The following is a 24,968-nucleotide window of genomic DNA, read 5'->3' on the forward strand; positions in this document are numbered from 1 at the left end:
GTTCCACATTGCCATATACAGCAGTTCAGTGAGTACTTAAATCCTGTGTAAAGCCCAGGTAAAATAAACAAATGCGAGAGCAGAAAATCAATAAAATACACTTAGCTGTCTGCTGTTCCAGACACGCTGGCATACTTTCCTATCTAACAGTGCGGTAACTAGCGTGCGGGTATTTAATACCTGCACGCTTTTAGTTACCGCACCCTCAGTGTATACGATTTCCCTGCACCAAATTTGTAAAGAAAAAACACCGAGCTATGATACAAGTGAAGTATCATCGTTATATTCCCATATCTTACAAAATAAAACAGTTTCTTTAGTTCTCTTGATAAAAAAGGAAAATCAGAGTTGGAATCGATATGTTGTCAATAACTAGCAAGGATAAAATAAAACGTACGTTATAAATTGCACTGAGATTAAACCCATTGATTAAATGTTAGTTTTAAATTGCTGTCGGCCGTCTATGAAATTCTCGGACCGTACCATGATATGACAATATCAACCTCGATTTTCCTGTACCTTAGATTTACATTATGTGCATATTTTACATATTATACATTAACTTCAGGAAAGAGACCATTTAATTCTATATCTATACATTTAGCTAATGTGATAATATTGTATACCAATATTGTATGTCGACAAGACTGCAAATTTGTTTTTATGATGGACTTTGACTAAATATAATTGAATATTGTGTTAAATTATATACTTGATTGCATTTTACTCGAAAACAAGCGGAATTCTTAAAAGTGCTATCAGTTTTGTTAGGTGCCTGTCATAAACAGATCTGGAAAATTAGATGATCATTGCTTTAGAAATACATTGCAATTAGAAGGCACATTTAGGATAATATAAATGTACGAAAATTGATGATTGGTATAAAATGCACTTAACAAACGTTTTACATGTGCAATGTATACATATGAAGGTAAGCGTTTGCATGTTTAATGCTTACAACATTTTTAAGACAGTGTTATATGAATATCAGCATCGTGCTTTCCGAATTAGTATAATATAATAATTCACATCACACGTACATAACGTGATTTCTGAAATTGTTCCGACATATGATGCATTACAGTTTCTCTCACGGACCTAACGCAAGTAGTATTTTTGCTATATTTCAGAAATATCGAATGATAATTAGTAATATTAAATGGTTACCAATTAAAATATTGCAGATAGTAGTTGGACTATGTTCGTTCCTCGTCATAAACATATTAGTCGGTCACCTATGTTCCGTATTGAAAGGCACGGGTACTGTGGTACAGCCTGTGCCGATGAGGAATGAAGGCACTTCGCTCCCTGTACCGAAGGTACTACGCAAATCTTTACAAATCAAGCATGATCGGTGAGTGTTTCTTTTATGTTTTTGTTTTGTTTTGTCATTTTGTTACTGCGTCGAGCATTTTTCAAAAATCGGGGAATGTAGCAAAATTGTGTGGCAAATGATCAATTTCCAAGAAACGCAAGGACAAATAAGTAGGCAATGAGACTAATATAGACTGGTTTAATATGTATCTTTCAAAAACATAACTACTTTTAGTTCTAAAAATACATATTAAGCCGATATATATTAGTCTAGGAGCTAGTCTAACAAAGGGGTCGGCTGTGACGAAAGAATTTTGGCGGGGTTGGGGGTGGGGGAGTATGCGTGTGTGTTGGAGGAAGGGGTGGGGGGCGAATGTGGGTAAGGATGTTGATGATATGACACTACGAGTAAATTTCCAGAACATTAACAAATAAATAGATTTGTTTGTTTGTTTGTTCTGGGTTTAACGCCGTTTTTCAACAGTATTTCAGTCATGTCACGGCGGGCAGTTAACCTAACCAGTGTTCCTGGATTCTGTACCAGTACAAACCAGTTCTCCGCCAGTAACTGCCAACTTCCCACTTAATTATCAGAGATGGAGGACGAATGATTTCAGACACAATGTATTTTATCAAATCGTCACGGAGAACATACCGCCCGGGGTTCGAACTCGCGACCCTGCGATCTGTAAACGAACGCTCTATCTACTAAGGTCAGCGGGCGGGCTACAAATAAATAGAATCCATGACCAGTTAATAAAATTATTCATTGTACAGCTGCATGAGTACAAAACACAGAAACTTTGTTACCTAGCTGCAGGTGTATGTCGCATGGTCAAGTATATATTGCCCGTAGTCAATGTTTTCTTGTATATCTATGTTGTGTTTGTCCCGTTTTGTCCTCCGTAGTCGTATTATTATAATTATTCCTTAAGGTATCCGATCCATAAATAGCTCATAACACTTATGCAGTTATCGAACGATGTCGGTATTTTCCGGAATTTTCATTCAGGAACTTAGTTTTATTTGATTTTTTACATTTTTGAATATCATTTAATAAAACCATTAATAGAAAGACAAATACATAAAGAATTTTTACCAATGGTTTTCTATTATCAAAAATTTACGGAATTCTCGTCTACTCTCTTACAACGAGATGCAATGACAGCGCCCATGAAAAAACATTGCGAATGCCGATTTAAAAAAAAACATAAACAATGATACACGTTCCAAATTAGAATTACCAGTCTATCGAGTGATCAGATGGTACGATGGGCGCCAAAAATTATCATTTATCGTGCTAACAAGACCTGTCGGCTTTGAATATGCTCTGAATAGCCCAAAACATCCAGATTGACGTCATTTCGACATGTATAATGATCAGATGATATAGAAAAAATAGGCATCGATTGTCCACGAAACGCTTGACTTAGGTAGGTGTTTTATTATTTGCTTGCAAAAAATCAATGGATAAAATGTTTATGAGATTATTGGCCAGTTTTTCAACTATTAATAATGACTTAAGCTCAGACTTAAGCCGTGTCGGATATATTTACAACGCTTAAGTCAGCACGTGAATAACGGGCTCGACAAAAGTTAAACATCCACTTGGTTTTTTTTCTACTTCGAGCGGTGTCAGCAATGACTTAACTTTCTATTGTTATTTTAAACCTGGGACATAAGTGGTTTAAGAAAAGATGGAGGCGGAATATTTAGAGATGGATTTAAATTTCCATCTTGAAGTTAAAGCAGAAATGTTGAGGAGGGAGGGAATGATACGGATCGGAGCAAACCCTTTCGTTATGTACGACGATTTGGACTTTTGAATAGATTTTGTCTCAGTAAAGCTAGTATTACAGATGTTTTACTTTATAAAAAACTTAAACCAACGGCGACGCCAACGCAGACGCTGGGGCGAGTGCAATAGCTCTATTTTTGTTCGAAAAGTCGAGCTAACAATGTAACAGATTCATCTCTTCAAATTAACTTTACTAAATTCGTTACGTTTATACACGTTTCAAAATATACATGCAATCATAAATATATAAATGCATGTAATTAATTATAATTATATGGAACGCACAAATATGTAGGTGAGCATATATATATATATATATGTATATGGATACGCACGTCTGTATATATACATCTCCTTTCAATGACGTGTGGATTTCAAAATTGCAATTAGAGTATCTATACTATTAATTTAATTTTACAATTACAAGTGCATATTGCACGTGTTTTGTATCTGAAAGGTGGAACATTTAGGACTATAATGAGCAAACATAGGAATGATTGTAGTCTAACCTTGAATTAAATTCATTTGTCACCTTTTTCCAGCACGCGTTTTTTTTCACTCATGAGACGGGCGCTAGTGCTTTTGTGTTTAAATGTGTCTTTGTATTTTCTATGAATTTTATGAGAATTTTTTTTTTTCGAAAGTAGTAAATCACAAAAGTAACACGCTTTAAATATGTAAAAATACAGCGAAAGGGTCCGTTGACTGTATCTACATATTCATAGTGTGTGACCAAGGCTTAGCTATTACATCGCAATTATACCCGCAGAGTATTAGTAAAAATCCGTTAGAAAACAAGGTTGAGCGATGGTTTAACTAATACTGGTTAAGTCTTTCTAAGTGCTAAAGTGGAAAAACTGGCCATATATGTATAAATTTATGAACATTCCTACAGGTATATAATCGAAGTGCATGTCAAATGGTACAGTACCACAAAACAGGCAATGTTCCCCAAGGCAGTGGCTAGGGGTCTGGTAACCGGACCTCTAGACCTGGAGTCTAGAGGTCCGATAATCAATACGAATGCTATGTACAAAGACTGTACCTTAGATATGCGTATATAGAGACTATATTTTATCCTTAAAAACGGGAGATGATTTCAAAAGTTTGCTCTCGTACTTTTTCTTGTCATTTTAAAAGCATTTTAAATGCATTGTAAGTGACAGGAAACAGAAGTATTTATAATTGGAAAAATACGGTCGCAAATCCGATAAATAATAAACAGGAATCTGTACGCTGTACATAATCGGAGGCATTTATCAAATAAATATAGTCTCTCCTTTATAAACAGTTCTCAGTATTCATACTAATTGGGAATTTAAAGTTCAAAATTGGGGAAAAACATACTTTTTTTTTGCTTTGGAACTGCTTCCTTTTAACGCAGGTAGATTTATACGGGAAACAGCCCTGACACTGATAATACAGCATTAAATAGTACATGTAAATACTGGACCTCTTGACCCCGGGTCTTGAGGTCTGTTTACCGGATCCCTAGCCACTTCCTTTCCCCAAAGGCCAAACCAAAAATTTGAGATGCACTGCAGCACGAAGTAGTTAGCATGTTATTTTGACAAAAAAAGATCTTAGAAAATAATTTGATAAAATATATGAATTGTGTTGAATATAATAATTGATAATTCCTCGAATTCGAATGTAATTTAAACTACTGGGACTGTTGTACTGTTTATGTATTGATGTTGAAAATTAATACAAGCTACATGTACAAAACTGTTACTGCTATTGTTATAGACCTTAGGCGTCTGTGCGCCATTTGTAAGCGTCAATGTGAAATAAATAAGTTGTACTTGCGAAAAGATTTATTTTAGACCTCAAAAGGTTTGTTATTGGTTTAATTTGAGAGACTGAGATGCATTGTATCTATGCTATGATATGTGTGCGTTTAATTTAATGTTTGTTATGTTTCGAAAAGATGAAATGCTTCTGTAATATGTTTGTGATGTCAATAAAACAGGCTGGGCACATCTCCCGATCGGGGTAATTTAAAAACCTAACAAAAGAAATCATAAAATAATAAAATTATGACCGGAAGCGTGTAAAAGCGATTACTCTTCCATGTCTCGATGTTTTCTAATTATAAAAACAAAATAAAATAAACACATACATGTACATTTTTCTTTCGCATAAAATGCGCATTTTGGGTAGAAAAATCGCAATTTTTGAAAATACAAACAAATGTGACCCAATTACGCTGTAACTTTAGCCACAGAATGTTTCTCATTCTATCCAGCATCTCAACAGCGGCCATTTTGAAGTGAATGAATTTTATCCGTGATGCACACTACAGAATATTCAACTCTTTTGTGTTATTTAGTACAGGGTGTGCGCAAAATTATTAACATATACAATTTAACTTATGAAAAAGAAGTTAGTTACTTAAAACAATGTGGTTATAATAAATCAACATTTTATGTCCTTTATCTGTCATAACGTTTGAAGTGGTAACTGCGACCAACTTCAGAGCGAATTCAAAACTTTGTTAGACCTTGAGCTGACAATAACCCCATCCCCTCCTCTAGGGATATTTCTACGCTATGATTTTCTTAAAGCGTATAATATGAGCTATCATTCCAGAAATTCTGCCGTCTGCCTACTTTATACGTTACCATTAATAATTTCTAGAAAATACTGACTGGCACTACAATTAGCCATAAATGGTTTACTAGCTACACAATATGTCATTATATAAAGACAGAATATACAAATTTACATTTTGAAGGTAAAATTGACACTTATAGGCATCTGCTTTATGTTATCAAATGTACGTTACCAAATATTGTAACGAAAATAGAAAATATAACTATGTGATTTAATATTTTATTTGAAGTGTCTATGTCAAAAGTGTTATGAGAAGAGGTTGTGGTTATAACAGATGTGAGCTTGAGGTAATTATATCATTTGTAAGATCTTCTAATTATTACGAAAAAATAGGCGGTAATGTTTAGTAAAGTAGATGAAATAATATAACGTTGACAATATGAGTTTCAAAATTATAATAATTACTTTTTTAAAAAAGTCGAAAAATATTTGGGATATTGTAAAATATTTTGGTTAAGCAGATACGTAACATTTACAAATTACAAAAAATAAATAAATAAATAAATTACAAATGTTTGAAATGACTTGCAGAGAGTGAGTGCTCAGACTTGCTTCATATATATGGCACTTCGAATTATTCAATCAATGATAATACTACAGCCCAGCATATGATAAAACGTCAGTAGATGCAAGTAATGAAGTTTGCCAGAAATATATTATAGTGACGTGTGACTCGGCTGTTGCTAAGAAGGCATACTATTTGGTTCTGTAGTCTAGCGATGGAGTTGGTACCATAGTTGTTAGAATGGGTGTGTTTAATAAGTGTATAATATGCTCAATATACTGACTAAAATCAGTAAATATCACACTTTTTCAGTCGAGAAAGACTTTTGACTTCACGTGCCCCAGGTGATGCTACAAACTACAAAACTTCGAAGTTTTATCGATTTTATTATGGATTTAATGGTTTTATTTTAGTTTAAAGTTTAAGATATTACACAAGGATTCTATGATAAAGTCCGATTAAAATGTTATCATTACCTAAATGAATTAAGTATCATTCCACAATGTCTCGCACATGTTAAAATTATGAGTACACGAGTTAGTGATTTATATATACACCGGTATTACTAACCAGTAGCTTCATTGACAGTGACATGTATTATCTATCGTTGTATTATGCAAGTAAATATAAAATAAATTAGGAAAGTGCTGTGGAAAACGTATTATTTAGTATAGTGAGGGAGACCTTTAAATAATACAGAAAATTTCTCCAGGTTCCAGAATAAAATAAAAAAATATAACATGATGGTTCAATGATTATGAGTACAGGCTGTACTTATTATTAAAAACTATGGAAATAACGGCTTGTGTGCATCACGGAAAATATCCATTCACTTCAAGATTGCGGCGATTGAGTTGCTACGTTGAACTGTCGAATAACAATTCTCGATCTGTAACTGTAAGTGATAGTATGGGGTCATTTTAGCCTGTATTTTAAAAAAAAAATGCTATTTTTCTACCCAAAATGCGCATTTTATGCGAAAGAAAAATGTACATGAATGAGTTTATTTTTCATTGTTTTTACACTTAGAAAACATCGAGACATGGAAAAGAAATCGCTTTTACACACTTCCGGTCATAACTTTAGTATATTATGATTACTTTTGTAAGGTTTTTACCTCGATCGGGGTAAAATACCCCGAACGAGCTAAATTACCCCGATCGAGAGATGTGCTCAGTCTGATAAAATTATACTAATTTATATCTGATCAAGTTTTCTTGAACCGAGGATTTGTTAAGTTTGTTTCAGTTTTGACACAGAAGTGTGAATTACATACAGTCTCGGTATATTCTCTAGTATAACATTTGCATTGACTTTCATATCTTTTGTGCTACTGTTACATTGTTGAACCTTGATGATTGTTATTATACATTGTAAAGAAATGATACGTTAGGCATCCCTTTACCGGACCTAGAATAGAGTAATGCACACTGCCAACTATTATATGGTAAACACATTTAGTGTTTAACATTTGCAAACATATCCTTGTAAATCCATTAAACGGCTTGCTACATTTCTGACTGAAATAAAATGTATATAAGGCTTTCATTAAAAATCATTTGTTTGTGGTAACATGACCTACCTGTGAAAATTGCTGTGACCCAACTTCTTTTCCTGGACATTCAGATGATTTTTTTCCCTATTTATGATTACATTATGTATATGCAAAAAAAAATCTCTACCAACCGACTCACACAAACAACTTTGGGTTGTGTTACGCGAGTCTTTGATGTTTTCATCAGTACTGGAAAACTCTTTCTTGCATACCAGACGGTGACTTCCAGTATTTTTACATGTGCTGGAAAGGTGACTCTCGTACTTTAAATGACGTATCACGAACTACATATATGTAAAAGATTTATGTAGTTATTTATATTTTATTTAAAAAAAACGGAATAAAAATCCAATATTTTAATAGTTCCTCTTTGTTCCTGATAGTATATTTCTCGATTCAAAGCACGTTATTTTATCAAAAATTGATAACGTTACGCTGCAACTGAACAAAACCGGAACTAAACATTGTTATTTGTCTTTGAAACGTCATGACGTCTTTCCTGTTTATGGACGTTGCTTTCCCGCGCTTTGTTGAAATACGCTGCTATAAGAAATAGTTTTAAAAAAAAGCAGTTCGATTGATTTTATTTTTATTATTATTTCTTGATATCGGTATGCAAGAAAAAGACTCTGTCACTGGTTATAGGTGCAGATGGGATACCCAGCTCTCGTGTAACTGTTTAGGCCGTAACTCGGCTGGAGCCTCGTAACAGCCTAAACAGTTACCCTCGAGACCGGAAGTTCCCATCTGCACGTACAGCCAGTGAAAGAATCTTACAGTCTTGCACCCTGGATGTAAGATGGCAATCATCTTGTATGTATAACGAACTATGTCTTATTATATATGTACATATTTTAAAACATTTTGAATTTCTTTTTTTGCAGCAATTGTCCGTGTTGATGCTATTTTCTCTGAAAGCAAACTGTCAGTAATCTGCAGCCTTTCAGCTACTGTACCAGAAACTTGAAGAAAGGCGTAAAAAGGTAGCTTTTATTTCATAGTTTGCCTTTATTATGTTCATACAGAAGACAGAAATTTGCTGAGTTTAAAATTAACTTTGGATAAATTGTGAAGAGCTGGGGTTGTGTACGGTGCCCCTAAAGTGACATGTTACGCACTTTTTTCCACTTAGGTAATGTGAGACTTTTTTATTTCGTTTGAACGAAATCATTTCATTTTAACAAAATAACTATTTCGTTTAAACGAAATAACTAATTCGTTTAAAACGGAATAGTTATTTCGTGTAAACGAAATCATCTCGTTTAAACGAATTAGTTATTTCGTTTAAACGAAATGATTTCGTTTAAACGAAATAACATTTCGTAAAAACGAAATAACTTATTAGTTTAAACGAAATGATTTCGTTTAAACGAAACAACATTTCGTAAAAACGAAATCATTTCGTTTAAACGAATTAGTTATTTCGTTTAAACGAATTAGTTATTTCGTTTAAACGAATTAGTTATTTCGTTTAAACGAATTAGTTATTTCGTTTAAACGAAATAGTTATTGTGACTTTGATTCATAGCGATTTATATTTTGTTATCTGTGGTGTCATATGCCAAAGACATTCAGCTGGCTTACGGAAGGTCGTTGGTTCTACCCAGGTGCCCGCTCGTGATGAAATAATGCAGGGAGGGGCACCTGGGGTCTTCCTCCACCATTAAAATGGAAAGTCGCCGTATGACCTGTCATGTGTCGGTGCGACGTTAAATCCAACAAAGAAATATGACTTTAGTCTTCATTTTATGATCATGTATATGAGGAAGTTATCTTTCACATAAAATGTGTTGCTATCATTTTGCACCTGTCCAGCTAATATATACATATAAGTCATATACCTTCAAGCTGTGTATTGATGAAAAATGTGATTGAAACTAACTTCTGTCTCACCCAACAATTTAGTGTATTGTTGTTTAAAAAAACAACATGTTTAGACTTGGCGTGATCCTTCATTGCATGTCATACATCTTGATGAGGTTGCTTTTATTTATATACACCCCATTGTCATTGATCCATGAGATATAAAGTGTCAACACTGTTTGAACTGTTTGCCCATCAGTCCGACATTCTTGTGTACATTCTGATGTACCATTTCCATCCATTTAAAATGAATCTTGTATGCTTCATCAACATGAAATGAACATTACCATATTATCAGAACAGATAACTATTTTTTTAATTATTCCCCGTTTGACTTGACAATACTACATAGATCTGTACAACAGTTTCAATATTCAAATGAAACTTGGTATATATCATAAAGCGAACATAAGCATAATGTCAGGTTGTTCATATCAGATTATTATTTATGAGTCATGCCCCTTTTTATTATATCACATATGTACATTGTGTCCTCTGCTTCTACTACATATTTCATGTAATTCAAATGAAACTTGGAATACATCATCAGTATGAAGTGGACATGTGCTTATTACCTGATCCTATTTTTAGTGAAGTCCCTTCTGGGGACTTAACATTATTACAGCTATATTAGTTCATTTTGGACTATATTCAACCTTCAGTTTTCATAAGATTCAAATGAAACTTGGAAGCTGGTATACTTTATTGCGTTATGTCCTTTTTGGTCTTTTTTAATTCATTCTATAAGCATTCTCAAGGGGCATAATTCATACAATATGACATCATTCCTGCTTTCAGTATTTAAAACTAACTCTTTTTTATAATATTCCTACCTGATCTTAATGTTAATGATTTCTCTCATTTCAGTAAACTGCCATTACCAAAGTACCTCAAATATGTAGGAACCATGACATCCAGGCAGTTCTGTTCTGTTTAAATAATACTTGAGCTGGAACTATGGCATGTAAGACGTCCTTAGGAAATATATGCAAGTGGAGAATGAGACATCAAATTTGTAAAATGAAAAGACATATGAAGCAAATAGCAAGTTCTTAATGCTGCAAACTAACTGCTGGTAGATTTCGGATGATTCACTGCAAAAATAGGCAAAATATGACTCAGATACAAATATATCATAACAATTCTTACATGCCAAACTTCCAGGGCATCTATACATAAGAATTCAGTTGAAAGTCTAGGAGATTTCAGAATTTACATTGCACCTAGTTTGATAGTATAATTAAAAACATAGTTCTGAATTATTTTCAGCACATCTGCTTCATTTTTAAATCTACAAGGTATTGTCATCATTTGTTGATCTTTGTCAGCTTTGGTCTTGGTTAACATTTTTGTTTATGTTCCGCTTTTCTAAGAAACTATTTAATAATTAGAATTATAGCTTTGAAACTTAGTACAACTGTTTATCATCATAAGATCACCAAGAGTCATAATTCCCACTTCTGTCACTTTCTGGCAGAATTATGATCCCTTGTGTACCTAGAAAATTGGAATTTCTTGGTTGAATCTTTGGTTAAATTAAATGTCGCATACTTTAAGAGCTATAGCTTGAAAGTTTATATACTTGTTTATCATCAATAGTTGACTAAATAGGTCATGAACCATAACTATTGCTTGTATTCTGTCAGAATATGGGCTTTTTAAATTTGTATTTCTTGGTCATTTGTTTGTTTAGTCCACTTTGTAGCTCGACTATTTGAAGAATAAGTAGAGCTTTCGAACTCAGCACATTTTTCAAACTAATTCTAATGTTTTATATAAGCAAGTTGTTAGAGAGATCGGTCTATAATTACTGGGGTGGTGTTATCTTTCCCAGGTTTTGGTATGGGGATAACTATAGCTTCTCTCCAAGAATCTGGAAAAATTCCAGTTTTCCACGTGATGTTGTAAATTTCGAGGAGGCGCTCCAATGATTCTAGTCGTAAATGTTTTAAAAGTTGATAGTGGATTTGGTCAGGACTAGCTGCATAATCAGGACCTCTTTTAATATCTGTTAAGTCAATTTTAATCTCTGCAACTGAATGATCCGATTTGTAACCTGGTTTTATTTTGCAACTATGAGTAATTTTTGTAAAATGTTTAAGGGAGAAGCTTTCTTTAGCGGGAATAAAAGTAATAGAGCCGGAATAGCCATACTTTTTGACGAATCATTTTCTTATTCAAGCAATAATATGACTTATAAGGATTTAATTACAGGTCGACTAGCTAGTGTAGAACTCACTATCAATGATAGAAAAATAACGATATTTAACATTTATGGTCCAAAGGATGATAATGCATTAGTATTTGGTCAACTTGAAAATATTAAAACAATATGACACAAACATCATTTTAGGGGGAGATTTTAATTCGATTTTAGACACAACTGAGACAAAAAACATGAAAGAAATTATACCCATAAAATGTGTAGGAAAAAAATAATTGATTTGATAGATTCCTGTAACCTTATTGATATTTGGAGGAAAAATAATCCAACCCAATTAAAATACACATGGCACTCTAATACAAAACCAATGATTTTTAGTAGACTAGACTATTTCTTGATTTCTGATACCCTAGTAAATATTACTCATAGTTGCAAAATAAAACCAGGTTACAAATCGGATCATTCAGTTGCAGAGATTAAAATTGACTTAACAGATATTAAAAGAGGTCCTGGTTATTTCAAAATGAATAACAGTCTATTAAACGAAGATGAATATCAAACAATTATAAGGAGTAGTATTAATGAAGTTGTAGAAATAAATAAAGAATGTAATCCAAATACATTGTGGGAAATCATAAAAGACACAATTAGAAACCAAACAATAAAATATGCCACAAATAAGAAACAATTAGGCGTGGAAAAGGAAGAACAACTTACAAAAGAAAAAGAAGACCTAGAAGACAAAGTAGTTTATGTGACTGATGACACAGAAAACAATAAAATTAGTTTAGAAATAAAAAAACGAAAACTTGAAAAACTGAACGATTCAAGAATAAATGGATTTTTAGTTAGAAGCAAAGCAATAAGCATTGAAGGGAATGAAAAAAAATCTAGATATTTCGCAAGTTTAGAAAAGAAAAATGCAGAGAGGAAAGACATATTCAAAAAAAAATTTTGGAGATGCTGAAATAAATGATCAAGTCAAAATTCTTAAAGCAGAAAAATCATTTTATGAAAATTTGTATTCAAAACGACCAAAAATAAAAACAGAATATGACTTCTTCTTCAATCAGCATATAAAAAAAACTAAATGAAAATGAAAAGGAAACACGTGAAGGGTATTTAACTGAATATGAGTCTTTAGAAGCTTTAAAAGAAATGAAAAACCAAAATAGTCCTGGTTCAGACGGGATTACTAGTTAATTTTATAAAGATTTTTGGGAAACGATTAAAACACACTACGTTAAAGCAATTAACTATTCCTATAGAACAAAACAACTAACAGACCTACTAAAGCAAGGAATTATTACATTACTACCAAAAGAGGGAAAAGATACATTATCTTTATCAAACTGGCGCCCTATAAGCCTCTTAAATATTGATTATAAAATTACAACTAAATCAATAGCGAATCGTCTTAAAAAAGTTATAAATTCCATAATAGATAAAGCACATACAGGATTTTTGAAAAACAGATACATACGTGAAAATATTAGGTTACTATTTGAAACTATGGAATATTTACAAACTAAAAATGAACCCGGAAACTTGTCCGAACCCATTCCAATAAAGAGGGGTGTGCGACAAGGATGTCCACTGTCATCTCTGCTTTTCATAATATGCATTGAATTTTTAGCAAATTATATCAAAACTGATAATTCCATTAAAGGAGTGACGATCAATGGTAAAGAAATTAAACAAACACTTTTTGCAGATGATGCAACCTTCTTAAACAACGGACAAAGAAACTCATTCGAAAAACTTATTGATGTCATCACTAATTTCGGATACGTATCAGGACTAAAACTTAATTTCAATAAATCAACAATTTTAAGAGCGGGATCTTTAGTAAATACAGATATGAAACTGTGTAATGATAAAACGTTTAGTTGGACATCTGAATCGGCAAAAACACTTGGTATGACATTCTCGAACAATATTAATAAAAATGTAGACCTTAATCTAGACCCAAAATTAAATAGCTTTAAACCTGTTTGAAACAATGGGAACACAGAAAACTAACATTACTAGGAAAAATTACAGTGACAAAAACATTTGCGTTACCGAAACTATATATCCCTTTACAGTTTTGCCAAGTCCGTCTTAAGAAAAATTAAAGGAAATAATAAAGAAAATGTATAATTTTATATGGAACAATAAACCATAAAAAATCAAAAGAGATGTACTACAACTTGATTACGAGAGAGGAGGACTAAAATGATAAATATTAAGTGATTTTTGAACTCGATAAAAGCCTGTTGGATAAAACGATTTATGTGTAACAGTGAAAGTGTGATTTGGGGTACTTTCTATAATGCAATTCTCAAAACAGCAGGGGGAAAGTTTTATTTGAATGTAATTTAAATGATAAAGACATTGGAAACATATGTAAAAACAACGCATTTCTTAAAGATGTTCTTATTGCATGGCGTACCATTAAGAAGGCTGAATTAAATGACATAAGTGGAAAACAGATAATCTGGAACAACTCTGACATAAGGAATGGGAATAAAACATTTTTTTACAAAGAATGGTATGAAAAAGGAATAAAATATTATTTTTTTACAAAGAATGGTATGAAAAAGGAATAAAATATTTAGAACACTTATTTGATTACAGGAAAAAAAATTATTCTTTTGAACAATTCAAGTACTTATACAGTCTGGAAGATAATGAATTCCTAAAATATTGTCAAATTATCACCATCATTAAGCCGGACCTAAATGAATCACTTAGAAAAAGAAAACATTGTATATACACTACTACAGACAGCCTGCTTAATAAAATTCAGGCAGCAAAATCATCAAACAAATTACTATACACCAACCAATTAAACGTAAAACTTAAACCAGAAATAAAATCAGAAAAGAAATGGGGATCTACTGTTGAAAACAATAACATAAAATGTAACAAATTTTATGGACAAATTTTTAAAGCAAAGATGGACACAATTATTGGAAAGATCGAAACAATCAGAAACGATATAGCATCGCAAACACAATCTGTATCTGATTTAGATGACATAGAAACTGAATACACAGGTGTCAATTATGTAGAGTTTACTCAAGCCTCAGAAGACGAAGTGAAATCAATTATCAAAAAGTCAGCGAACAAATCATGCGAACTAGATCCTATCCCAACATGGTTATTAAAAGAATGTCTTGACGAACTAACACCAGTGATAACAACAATTATGAATGCATCTCTAGATGCTGCGTATGTGCCCAAAGCGTTCAAACATTCACGAATAAGACCTCTTCTAAAAAAGCCAAGCCTAGATACTAATGTCCTAAAAAACTATAGACCTGTGTCAAACTTGCCGTTTCTGTCTAAAATCTTAGAAAAAGTGGTAGATGTTCGAATTGAAAATCATCTGAGGAACAACGAACTTCATGAAGTTAATCAATCTGCTTATAAAAAATTCCACTCAACCGAAACCGCCCTATTAAAAGTTCAAAATGACATTCTTCAATCGTTGGATAAGAACAATGTGACTATTCTTGTGATGCTTGATCTCTCTGCAGCATTTGACACTATTGACCACGGGACGTTGATTCATCGCCTTGAACGTCACTTTGGTGTTACAGGCAAACCACTCGCATGGAAGATGTCATACCTTAGTGACCGCTACCAGACCGTATGCATAGATGGCGAGCTATCACAACCAGTGCTAATGAAGTACAGTGTACCCCAATGGTCTGTCCTGGGGCCAAAGAACTACACAATGTACACAAAACCAGTCGGAGCTATCTGCAGAAAGCACGGACTGAACAATCATTTCTATGCGGACGATTCGCAGTTATATCAATCCTTCAAACCAATAAATACAATGTCTATTGAAGAGACCATTCATCGCGTTGAAAGTTGTTTAAAGGATATAGTAAGTTGGATGAATACTAACATGTTGAAACTCAATGCTGAAAAAACAGAATTAATCATATTTTCATCTGAACACAAGACACAATCTGTTTCAAACATATCTGTGAAAGTGGACGGCTCTGAAATCAAACAATCAGGCAGTGTCAGGAACCTCGGTGCTTTCCTGGATTCGAACATGAGGATGGGATGGAGCAACATGTGAATAGTGTGTGTAGGAATTCCTATGCACAGTTGCGGCAAATTAGTCACATCAGACAATATATAACCGCAAACGCAGCCAAATCTCTAATCAACTCTCTTGTTACATCACGTTTGGATTATTGCAACTCTCTTCTATATGGAATTCCAAAACGGTCATTGAACAAACTGCAATATGTCCAAAACACGGCAGCTAGAATCGTAACCAGAACATCCAGATACGACCATATAACGCCTGTTCTGCGTGAACTCCATTGGCTTCCTGTGCAATGTAGGGTAGAATACAAAATTATAACACATACATATAAGGCACTCAAAGATCAATCACCAGCTTATGTAGCGAACATGCTAGAAATATATACACCATCCAGAAATCTGAGATCGCAGAATAATGCATTAAAACTAGTGGTGCCCAAATGTCGAACAATACGATTTGGTGACAGGAGCTTTCAAACAGCTGCTGCGAGGTTATGGAATGCCCTCCCATCTGGCATAAGAGAGTGCAAGACCGTGCAAAGTTTCAAAAAAGCGCTAAAGACGCATTATTTCATACAATTCTTTGGCAACTAACATCTCACTGATTACCTGATTTATAATGTAGGTACTTTGCCGGCCAATTAATTACTTTAATTAAGAACTCCAGTGTGACAGAATAATGTTGGCGGTGTTTTTTTCTGTGGGATGTATCATAGATGTTCTCCGGACCGTTTAGGTAGGGATTGACCCAATCATCCGGGACGGTTTGCATGCTGTGATGCATTTCGCAGACATCATACTGTTTAATTCTGTCTGTTCAAAATGTAAGATATCTTCTGTTCTATTCTGCTCTGACCTTTGTCTTTGATAGGTCAGTTAATGTTTTATGATATTGTATTTTTGTTTCATGTTTTGATCTGCCTACCTTCCAATTTAAAATGCTTGGTATCTTATTACCGTAATGTAATTTTAATTTCTTCTATAATAGTTCAATTCCCATTTTTTTATTGAACATTATATAAATGTTTTTATGTAAAGCACTTTTGAACGTATTTTTATATGAAAAGAGTGCTATATAAATGTGGTATATAATAATAATAATAATGGACACTAAAATTAGAAACTTCTAGTATAAATTTTTAATGCGAATAGTTCCAACAAATAAGTACTTGTACAAAATGAAATTGTCTAGAACAAACTTATGTGATTTTTGTAACATGCAAGTGGAAAGTATAGAACATCTTTTTTTTTGGGAATGTAATCATGTTCAAATTTTGTGGAATAGACTTAGTAACTTTCTTGCAGAAAAGGGAATATCGTGCCTGTTCAATCTAGAATGTATAAGTTTTGGCATTGTGCAAACGGGGTTAAAATGCAATATCATAAATTTCTTGATTTTGTTTGATGAAATATTTAATTTTTCAAATGAAAAATAGACAAAAGGTTCCCGTATTCAACCAGTTTTTATCTTATTTAAATATCAGAATTTGTCTAGAAAAAGAAATAGCGATCATGCAAAATAAACCTGATTATCATTTAAAGAAATGGTCTTTCTTAAATCTTTAGTATGCATCCTTACCACGTACATCACTGAGACACATGAAAAATATTTGAAATAATCTATTTAAAGGTAATCAAGAGCGCACATGGGTATACCCTATGTTTTTTTTCTCTACTTATATCTTATATAGTGTTAACTTTCTTCTCAATTTAAGCGTCTTATCATGCAAAGTAGTTACATTTATTTATCTTTTTTTGAAATACAAAACGATTTTATAAACAAAGCCGAACGGGAAATAATTGCAATTGTTTTATGTATCTCAAAGATATTATTTCTGTTTTATTATTATTTAACAGGTCTGCAGAATTGTACAAAAACAAGTGTAACGTGTTTGTATTATGTATGTCATAAAAAAGAAAAAAGAAATTATAAAAAAAATGTTTATTTTTCGGCAAGAGATTATCTAGTTTCGGTATGTCCGGCTAATTTATTAATTTTGTCTGACTTTAGTAAATTATTAATTTCGAAACAGGAATCTAAAACGTTCGTTTGTTTAAGTTGTAATATTTTTATTGGAAATTGTGTAACGTGATAATTATTAAGTACTTTCGGTCATAAATCGGATATGTCGATCATTTCGCTGTAAATTATGGAACGCCGGTACTGCATTGTATTGTAATGTATAAATAAATGCATTAACAAGTATAGTACAGTGTATTAAATATGTAATTGCAATTTAGAATTATCGTGTGCAAGTATTTTGCATATCGATAAAATTTTGTTGTATGGTAATCAATAATATGTTCATACCAGCTTTTGTGTTACATTAAGTTTGCATTGCATTTTGTTAATTTGTGGCTTTGAATAACAGCTGCAGTTAATCATCATCTTATCTATAATTTTTCATCATAATCTTTTTATATCTTTATCATACTTTAACTTAAAACTAGTAAGTATTTAATTTGAGAAATAATGGAAGTAATAAGTGAAGTATTGTATTCGTGGGACGTATGCACGTAGCACGTACTATCTATGGGAGCCCTCGGAGGTATTGTGTACCCAAAGGAGCAGTTATATGCCTTTATTTGTATTTGCTATGGTGCTTACATATGTAAGATATTTTAACTTCTTCCATCAGATGACTTTTTTTCCTGGAGATGTTCTGAACCGGATGTCCGTGGATTAATTTCCTTTACTCGCCTGGATGTGAATTCCTAGCGCAGAGATTCTACGTCCTATGGTTTTGACTTTACCGCCACGCCACTGATCTTTGTAATCGACTGAGACAGCTCAGGGATATAAACACCGGACATGGGGAGCCAGAATGGGTTCAAGATCTTCGTGATTTAATAGGACATGATCTTACCTAAGATTAGTGCTGCCCTACGTTTAAAATAAAAAGTGAAACGTCTGTTTAAACGTCACGATGACAGTCAGCCGTAATTATGACAACGGACAAATCTTTTAGAAATTAGATTTTGAGCTCAGTTTTTTCTTTCCTTTCCTTTCTTCTGTTTAGCTTTTTTTTCAGCCATTGTAAATGATCGTTTTTCTGTAAATAAACTTGTAATATTGTAATGATTGTTAAATTGGTCCTATAGTTTCTGTCCCTGGTTCGACCATCCTGTTACACGCATATCAGTGTGTTTACAGACCCGTTATCACTTGACCTGTGTCTCGAACTCATATTAATATGACAAAACCTAACGAATAAGCCAGGGTAATTTTGGACTGCGACATGTATGATTAGTGACACGAATAGGAATAGGTCTAAGTCTCTCATGTGCACCGCTTTATATGAAAACCCCTTATCAAGGTCATTGTTTACATGTGCATCTAATTGCGATCGACTTTCAACATATCGGGCTTCGATCCTTCCGCGGCAGGGCCTTTTTTATGTCGCATATATCATACATTTTCATACTTACAATATATCTAATAGCAGTTTTTACTGGAACGAGTCAAACTGGGCTCTTCTGGGCTACTTCAGCCTATGCCGTTGATCGTAGACCACTCTTTCTGTATACAGTCAAACCTGTGTATAAAGGCCGCCCTTGGGAGAACCAAAATGTGGTCTTCATTGTCAGGTGATCTTTACTCAAAATGCCTTGTAAATGTTAAAACGGGAAACAAATCATGTGGTCTTTAGAGTCAGGTGGTCACTGTTCAGAGGTGGTCTTTAATACGGGTTTGACTGTATTCAGTATCGTGTTGGAAAGTCGCCGGCAACTATCTAAAACTTAAATTTTTGTATAATTGTTGGTATAATTCCTTTTCTTTTGCACAAATATATATATCTTTTTATCTCCAGAAACAAAATATCATATTCAACATTTCTTGGTTTACAACTGAAGGATCCAAGTAAAAAAAACATTCTTTTTTTCATACATTCCATATTTATATTAACATTTGCACATATGTCTTTTATTCCGCTAAGTAATTCTTGAACTATATGACAATTCCAAAATAAATGTAATAAAGTTTCTTCTTCCATTCTGCAAAATGTACATAAATTATCGTTTCTCATATTCATTTTATACAACAAAGAGTTTGTACCTAAAGTTCTATGTACTATTCTAGTTTGAAACCATTGAATATATGAATCTCTTGTATATTTGAAAGGTAAACTATATATATATTCCCAATCTAAAAGACTAATATTAAACAAAGAGTTCCATTTTAGTTGACTTGTTGGTTTTTCATTATTTTTTATAAATATACTATAAATAGTTTTATTATTTTTTAGAATTACATTCATTAAATAGCTACTGATACAAGGATGTACCACACTGTAATCAATACCAAAGTTGTTATTTTTACTTAATATAAAACTTTGTACACTTCTTTTTAATATCTCATAATGCAAAAAGTTTATTTTACTTCCAGCAATTGTTTCCAAATACTGCAAACTAAGAAAAGACACAGAATCTGACATAATATCACTAACAAATCGAATCCCTCTATCATAGAGTGGTTTTATAAAGATACCATTTCCACCAGAGAGAATTTCATGATTATAGAATAGTGGCATATTTAACAACTGTTCAGCTGTATCAATTAGTGTACACTCTATTAATTTAATAAAACATTTTAAAACATCAATCCAAAATTTATTTGTGAGTTTTCTTGTAGTATAGTCTGCATACAGTTTACCAGTATTAAATACTTTATCTATATCAAACAAGGTTCTAACTAATCTAAAACAATTACTCTCACTTCCATTAACACATTTCTTGAACCATGATACTTTCAAGCTGTATGTATATGAAAATATGTCTATCATTTTCAGGCCTCCTTCTTTATATTCTTTAATGATAACTGTTTTCTTGATTTTTACTCTACCTTCCCATACAAAATCATAAAAAAATATTATTAATTTAAAAACTTGATTAATAGAACAAAACACATCAAGACATGCAGTTAAGAGGAAGTTTAACAATATATTTTGAATGACTTTTCTTCAATAAAATCATTAAAAAGACCCCGGGTAATAGTTTTGACTATTAACCGTTAGAAGATCTATTTAGTGTTTTATTGCATAGGATCAGAAATAAATTTTCATTATTTGTTTCTTCGAGCTGCGACTTCAATACAGGAAAATATACTGTTCAACGTTAGACCAGTCAATAGTATAAATTATTGATCAACGGGTTAAATAAGGATATATGTTATAAAATTAATCCTGATTCGAGGTTTAAAAGGGTCCTCGTCATATAACGATACTAACAGTCAAAATATACTTTGTCCGTTTTACGTATCTCGTCGCTGATTTGTTTTTCAATCCCACAAATATTAAATTGTACTCGCATGAAAACTACGAGTTTAATTACAGAAAATTGTTATCATAACTGAAACAAAGTGCGCCATTGTGTTATAATGAATTGATTTTTAGTGCATGAAGATAGTTTTAAAGAGCCCTAAACGCATCCTAAAAGTGTTTTACAATTTTAACATTTTCCAATATTTGTAACCGATATAGAGATTATGCCCGAAACTATTAGAGTCAATATTGTACTCACTCTGATTATGGGTAGATCAGAAACATCTGATTGACGGGATGGGATATCGTATGATCCAAGTTTCCGTTAATTTATTTTTACTTATTTAATCTCTGACGACACTGTCTGCTACATAACAAAAACAAAAGAAAAATATCTGTAACTCTGTTGTGAATGATCTGACGCAAAAGACATAATACATGTTCAGAGTTCAGTTACCATTTAACATTTCTATCACGAAACATTTACCTATAACTAGACCGTTTTGGACATACATACGAATACTGCATGTCATATAAGGTGATTTGCTACTGACTTTCCATGTTGGTGTGTACCTGTGTAGGTGCGTGTTCTATACTGCTGCACGAGAATGTGTGACTGTTTGTGTGCCCGTGTGCCTTTGATGTTGACTGGAGCTCATTATTTCCTATACTTCAGCGAAATGCGCTAAATTAAATACAATACTCCAGTGGATAAATTTACATGTTTCCCAAAAGTATGATCAAACTTTGCGAAATGAAAGTAATTGTACAGAGATAAACAAAGTACCTGATAAACAAATTATTGCTGCATTGAGCAGGCAGTTTCTATTTCCAGTTGTTCTCACAGGTATGTATTCATTAATTGGTATGTCACTTGGTAGAAGAGAATGCGCAAGTTCGTCGAGTCGATATTTCGTCCCTGTGTCGACGTTCCACTTTCTCCTATGAATTTCCTTAAATATTTCAAGCTTATGATTAGTTCTTCTGTTTGCTCTTTCGATATTAAAATAGAAAAAGTGGAAACTTCACAGCTCGCTCAACACGACAAATACGAAAATGTTGCAAGCTCGGTTTGATTGAGCCTGTTCATGGACGGTAGTGGAAATGCATGCTACCGTCCACGCCCTCTAGCCCCGGGTGTTTTACCCCTTCACGGTTTCAAACAAAGTCTTCTGAATACAGAAAATATGCAAGTATAAAAATAATAAGACTGAGTTGCGTTTTACATAAGTAGAATGTGTTTAATTGGACAAACTGTATGTGCTTGACTTTAAATTCGGTTGTGCATGTGTCGTTGGTGATGAAACTGTCTACCGTGCAAACGGACGAGGCAGGGGCTAATCTACCAAATGTTTAAACTTACACTTAATGAGAGCAAAGGAAAGAAAAAACTACTTCACCTATAATTATGTCAATCAAATGGCATTGCTTCGCGCAAAGGCAGTTTGATGAACCCTATCTGGTACCACAAAGGCACATTATCAGCAAACTATAATTGAATAAATACGGTACGTACATGAATAAATAAATACAAGCTACTCAGGTGAAAATATTTTATATGCTGAAATTTAATCTGATTTATAAAAGGTCTGGTAAAATTATCCATATTGAAATAAGTAAAATAAAGAAAACATGTACATACTTTTGTACTTTTAATCCCACCAGAATTATACAAACCACGATTTCGCAGCAGGTAGTTACTGTTCGAAGAAATTGTCGTAGCATTTTTTCTGATAATGGTCACATATAAAAATAAAGGCCAGGCGATGTCTAAAGTGCGTATGTTGTGTATTCTTGTAATTTGGTGTCTCCTTAATTAGTGCAAAAGTGAAACATGCTTTACACTGTAAATTTTAACTGAAACTAAAACAAACATTGTAAAACGCCCAGGATACTGAAAACAGCGACATTCATTAAAGCATAGTCCGTGTAATCAAACGGTATTAAAACGTGGAAATATTTATCAAAATATTATATCAATGTATCACAGCCATAGTAGAAATATACGTAAAACTGAATTACAATAGAAATATCAGAACGTTTTGATCTTCATAACTACAAGATTACATAACTGACGAAAACCAGGTTTTCACGGGATTTCGTGTTAGTAACAAATCACATTTTTACGATAATTTTCGTTCTGGCTTCTGGAAAGGCCCCATTTTGATGCGTTTTAACACGCTATGGACGTTTGTCGTAAAATATAGCCGGCTTACAGAGATACAAAATTTTGATACGTTTCATTACGTTTTGGCTGTCCTGTGGGTAAAGCGCTCGTCTGTCGAAAGGATATGCATTAATTGCAAATTCCACCTGGTTTAAAAGTTAGTCAGGCGTCTGACTTCCTGTGTTCCAAATAAAACGCAACTAAATGTAGTATTTGTCTATATGCTAGTTTCTTTTCGATGTATTCGCCCGCTTAGCTCAGCAGGGAGACCTCTGTGTATCGCTGGGTCGTGAGTTCCCTTCCCTGGGCGGCGCGTTCGTTCTCCGTGACGATTTGACACAGGTGTGTACTGGTACATAATCCATGAACACTGCCCGCCATTACATAATTGAAATACGGTTATAAAAAAGCTTAAACCAAGAACAAACAAATATTTTCAGTGTAGGTTTATGACAATTGAGGTCGCAATAGCCATATTCCTTATGCAACAACAGTTTGAAAATAGTTGTCTTAGTTGTTTAATCTCTTAAAACAATTTTGATTCTGATTATTTGGCCCTGTTTAATATAAGATACCGTTCTGGAATTAGCGACAATATTATTGCACAAATAAGATCTACGTGAAAGCCGCCCGGAATTGGTGCAATATTATAGCAAGTAATCGTACACATTGCACAAACATTTCAGCGGAACTTTTGCAATTGTGAGCGGTAAGGCTATAGAAAGGGAAATTTTAATCAAAGTCACTTAGCTGAATATAACACTGTCAAGAATAGTATTTAAAGACAATGTCTTTACTTTTCACATCAATATATAAGAGACTATTATAACTAAGATATTTACAAGAAATACGTTTTCCCTTCTCCTGTGTAGAAAGATGAACATGCAGTTGCGATAATCGTGCACAGAACCCTCGATATGTCATTTCAAATTGTTAATAAGAATGGAAAAAATGTCAGTCCGTTACGCTAAATATTTCCGTGCAAGATTCAATTTAACAACAAATAAGAATGTGAAAACGTTAAATAAACCATTAAATAAGAAACGTTAGCATTAGTAAAAAATAGTCCTAATACATAATATATTTTACCTTATTTTCCTTAAATATTTACTCAAGGTATAGCCATTGTCCGGAGGATCGAAACGGATCATGTGCAGATACTGAGAGACATCGGATAATCTACAATCGTTTAAATGAAATTATCAGAGAAAAAGAAGCTCTGCAACACCATCCATGTCAGGACATCAGCCTTGCAGCTGACGCCACATTGTCTACACTGCATTTGTTAGGTTGGTACTTTATAAAATATATATTATATCAGATGGCTTGGTTTTATTATATGTTTTCTATAAATTGTCATAATATATTTGATTAACCATGGAGTAGAAGCTATACTCAATACTTTTTTTTTATAATAGAAATCTATTATCCACTTCTCGTGAGCATGAGAAGTTCCGTTTTATGCTTGCTGTAATAAAAAATATATGGGGATCGTTGTTCTTGTTTGTGTGCATCGTTGTTCTTGTTTGTTATTTTAATTTTGACAGGTGACAATACTTTCCGTGCTACAGCGATAACATTTTTCTTTATTTCTAAAGTGTGATATTCGTTGAAATCTTCACATTTTATGATATATAAACTATAAGCAAAACATATTTACACAAAAGTACTT

At 33.0% G+C, this 24,968-nt stretch overlaps 1 protein-coding gene across 1 annotated transcript in view; it reads left to right on the forward strand.

The window, feature by feature from the left end:
* The first annotated feature begins 473 nt into the window (after positions 1-473).
* The window catches only part of LOC123525010 (NXPE family member 3-like), a 30,301-nt gene continuing 5,806 nt past the window's right edge, over positions 474-24,968 (forward strand). Inside the window, exons 1-3 of the mRNA XM_045303685.2 lie at positions 474-931; positions 1,185-1,354; positions 24,413-24,585. Of these exons, the coding sequence (XP_045159620.2) occupies positions 887-931; positions 1,185-1,354; positions 24,413-24,585 (388 nt within the window). The 5' untranslated portion in view covers positions 474-886. The remainder of the gene's footprint in view (positions 932-1,184; positions 1,355-24,412; positions 24,586-24,968) is intronic.

The sequence above is a fragment of the Mercenaria mercenaria genome, chromosome 3 (genome assembly GCF_021730395.1).
Source record: "Mercenaria mercenaria strain notata chromosome 3, MADL_Memer_1, whole genome shotgun sequence".
In the NCBI taxonomy this organism is placed as follows: domain Eukaryota; kingdom Metazoa; phylum Mollusca; class Bivalvia; order Venerida; family Veneridae; genus Mercenaria; species Mercenaria mercenaria.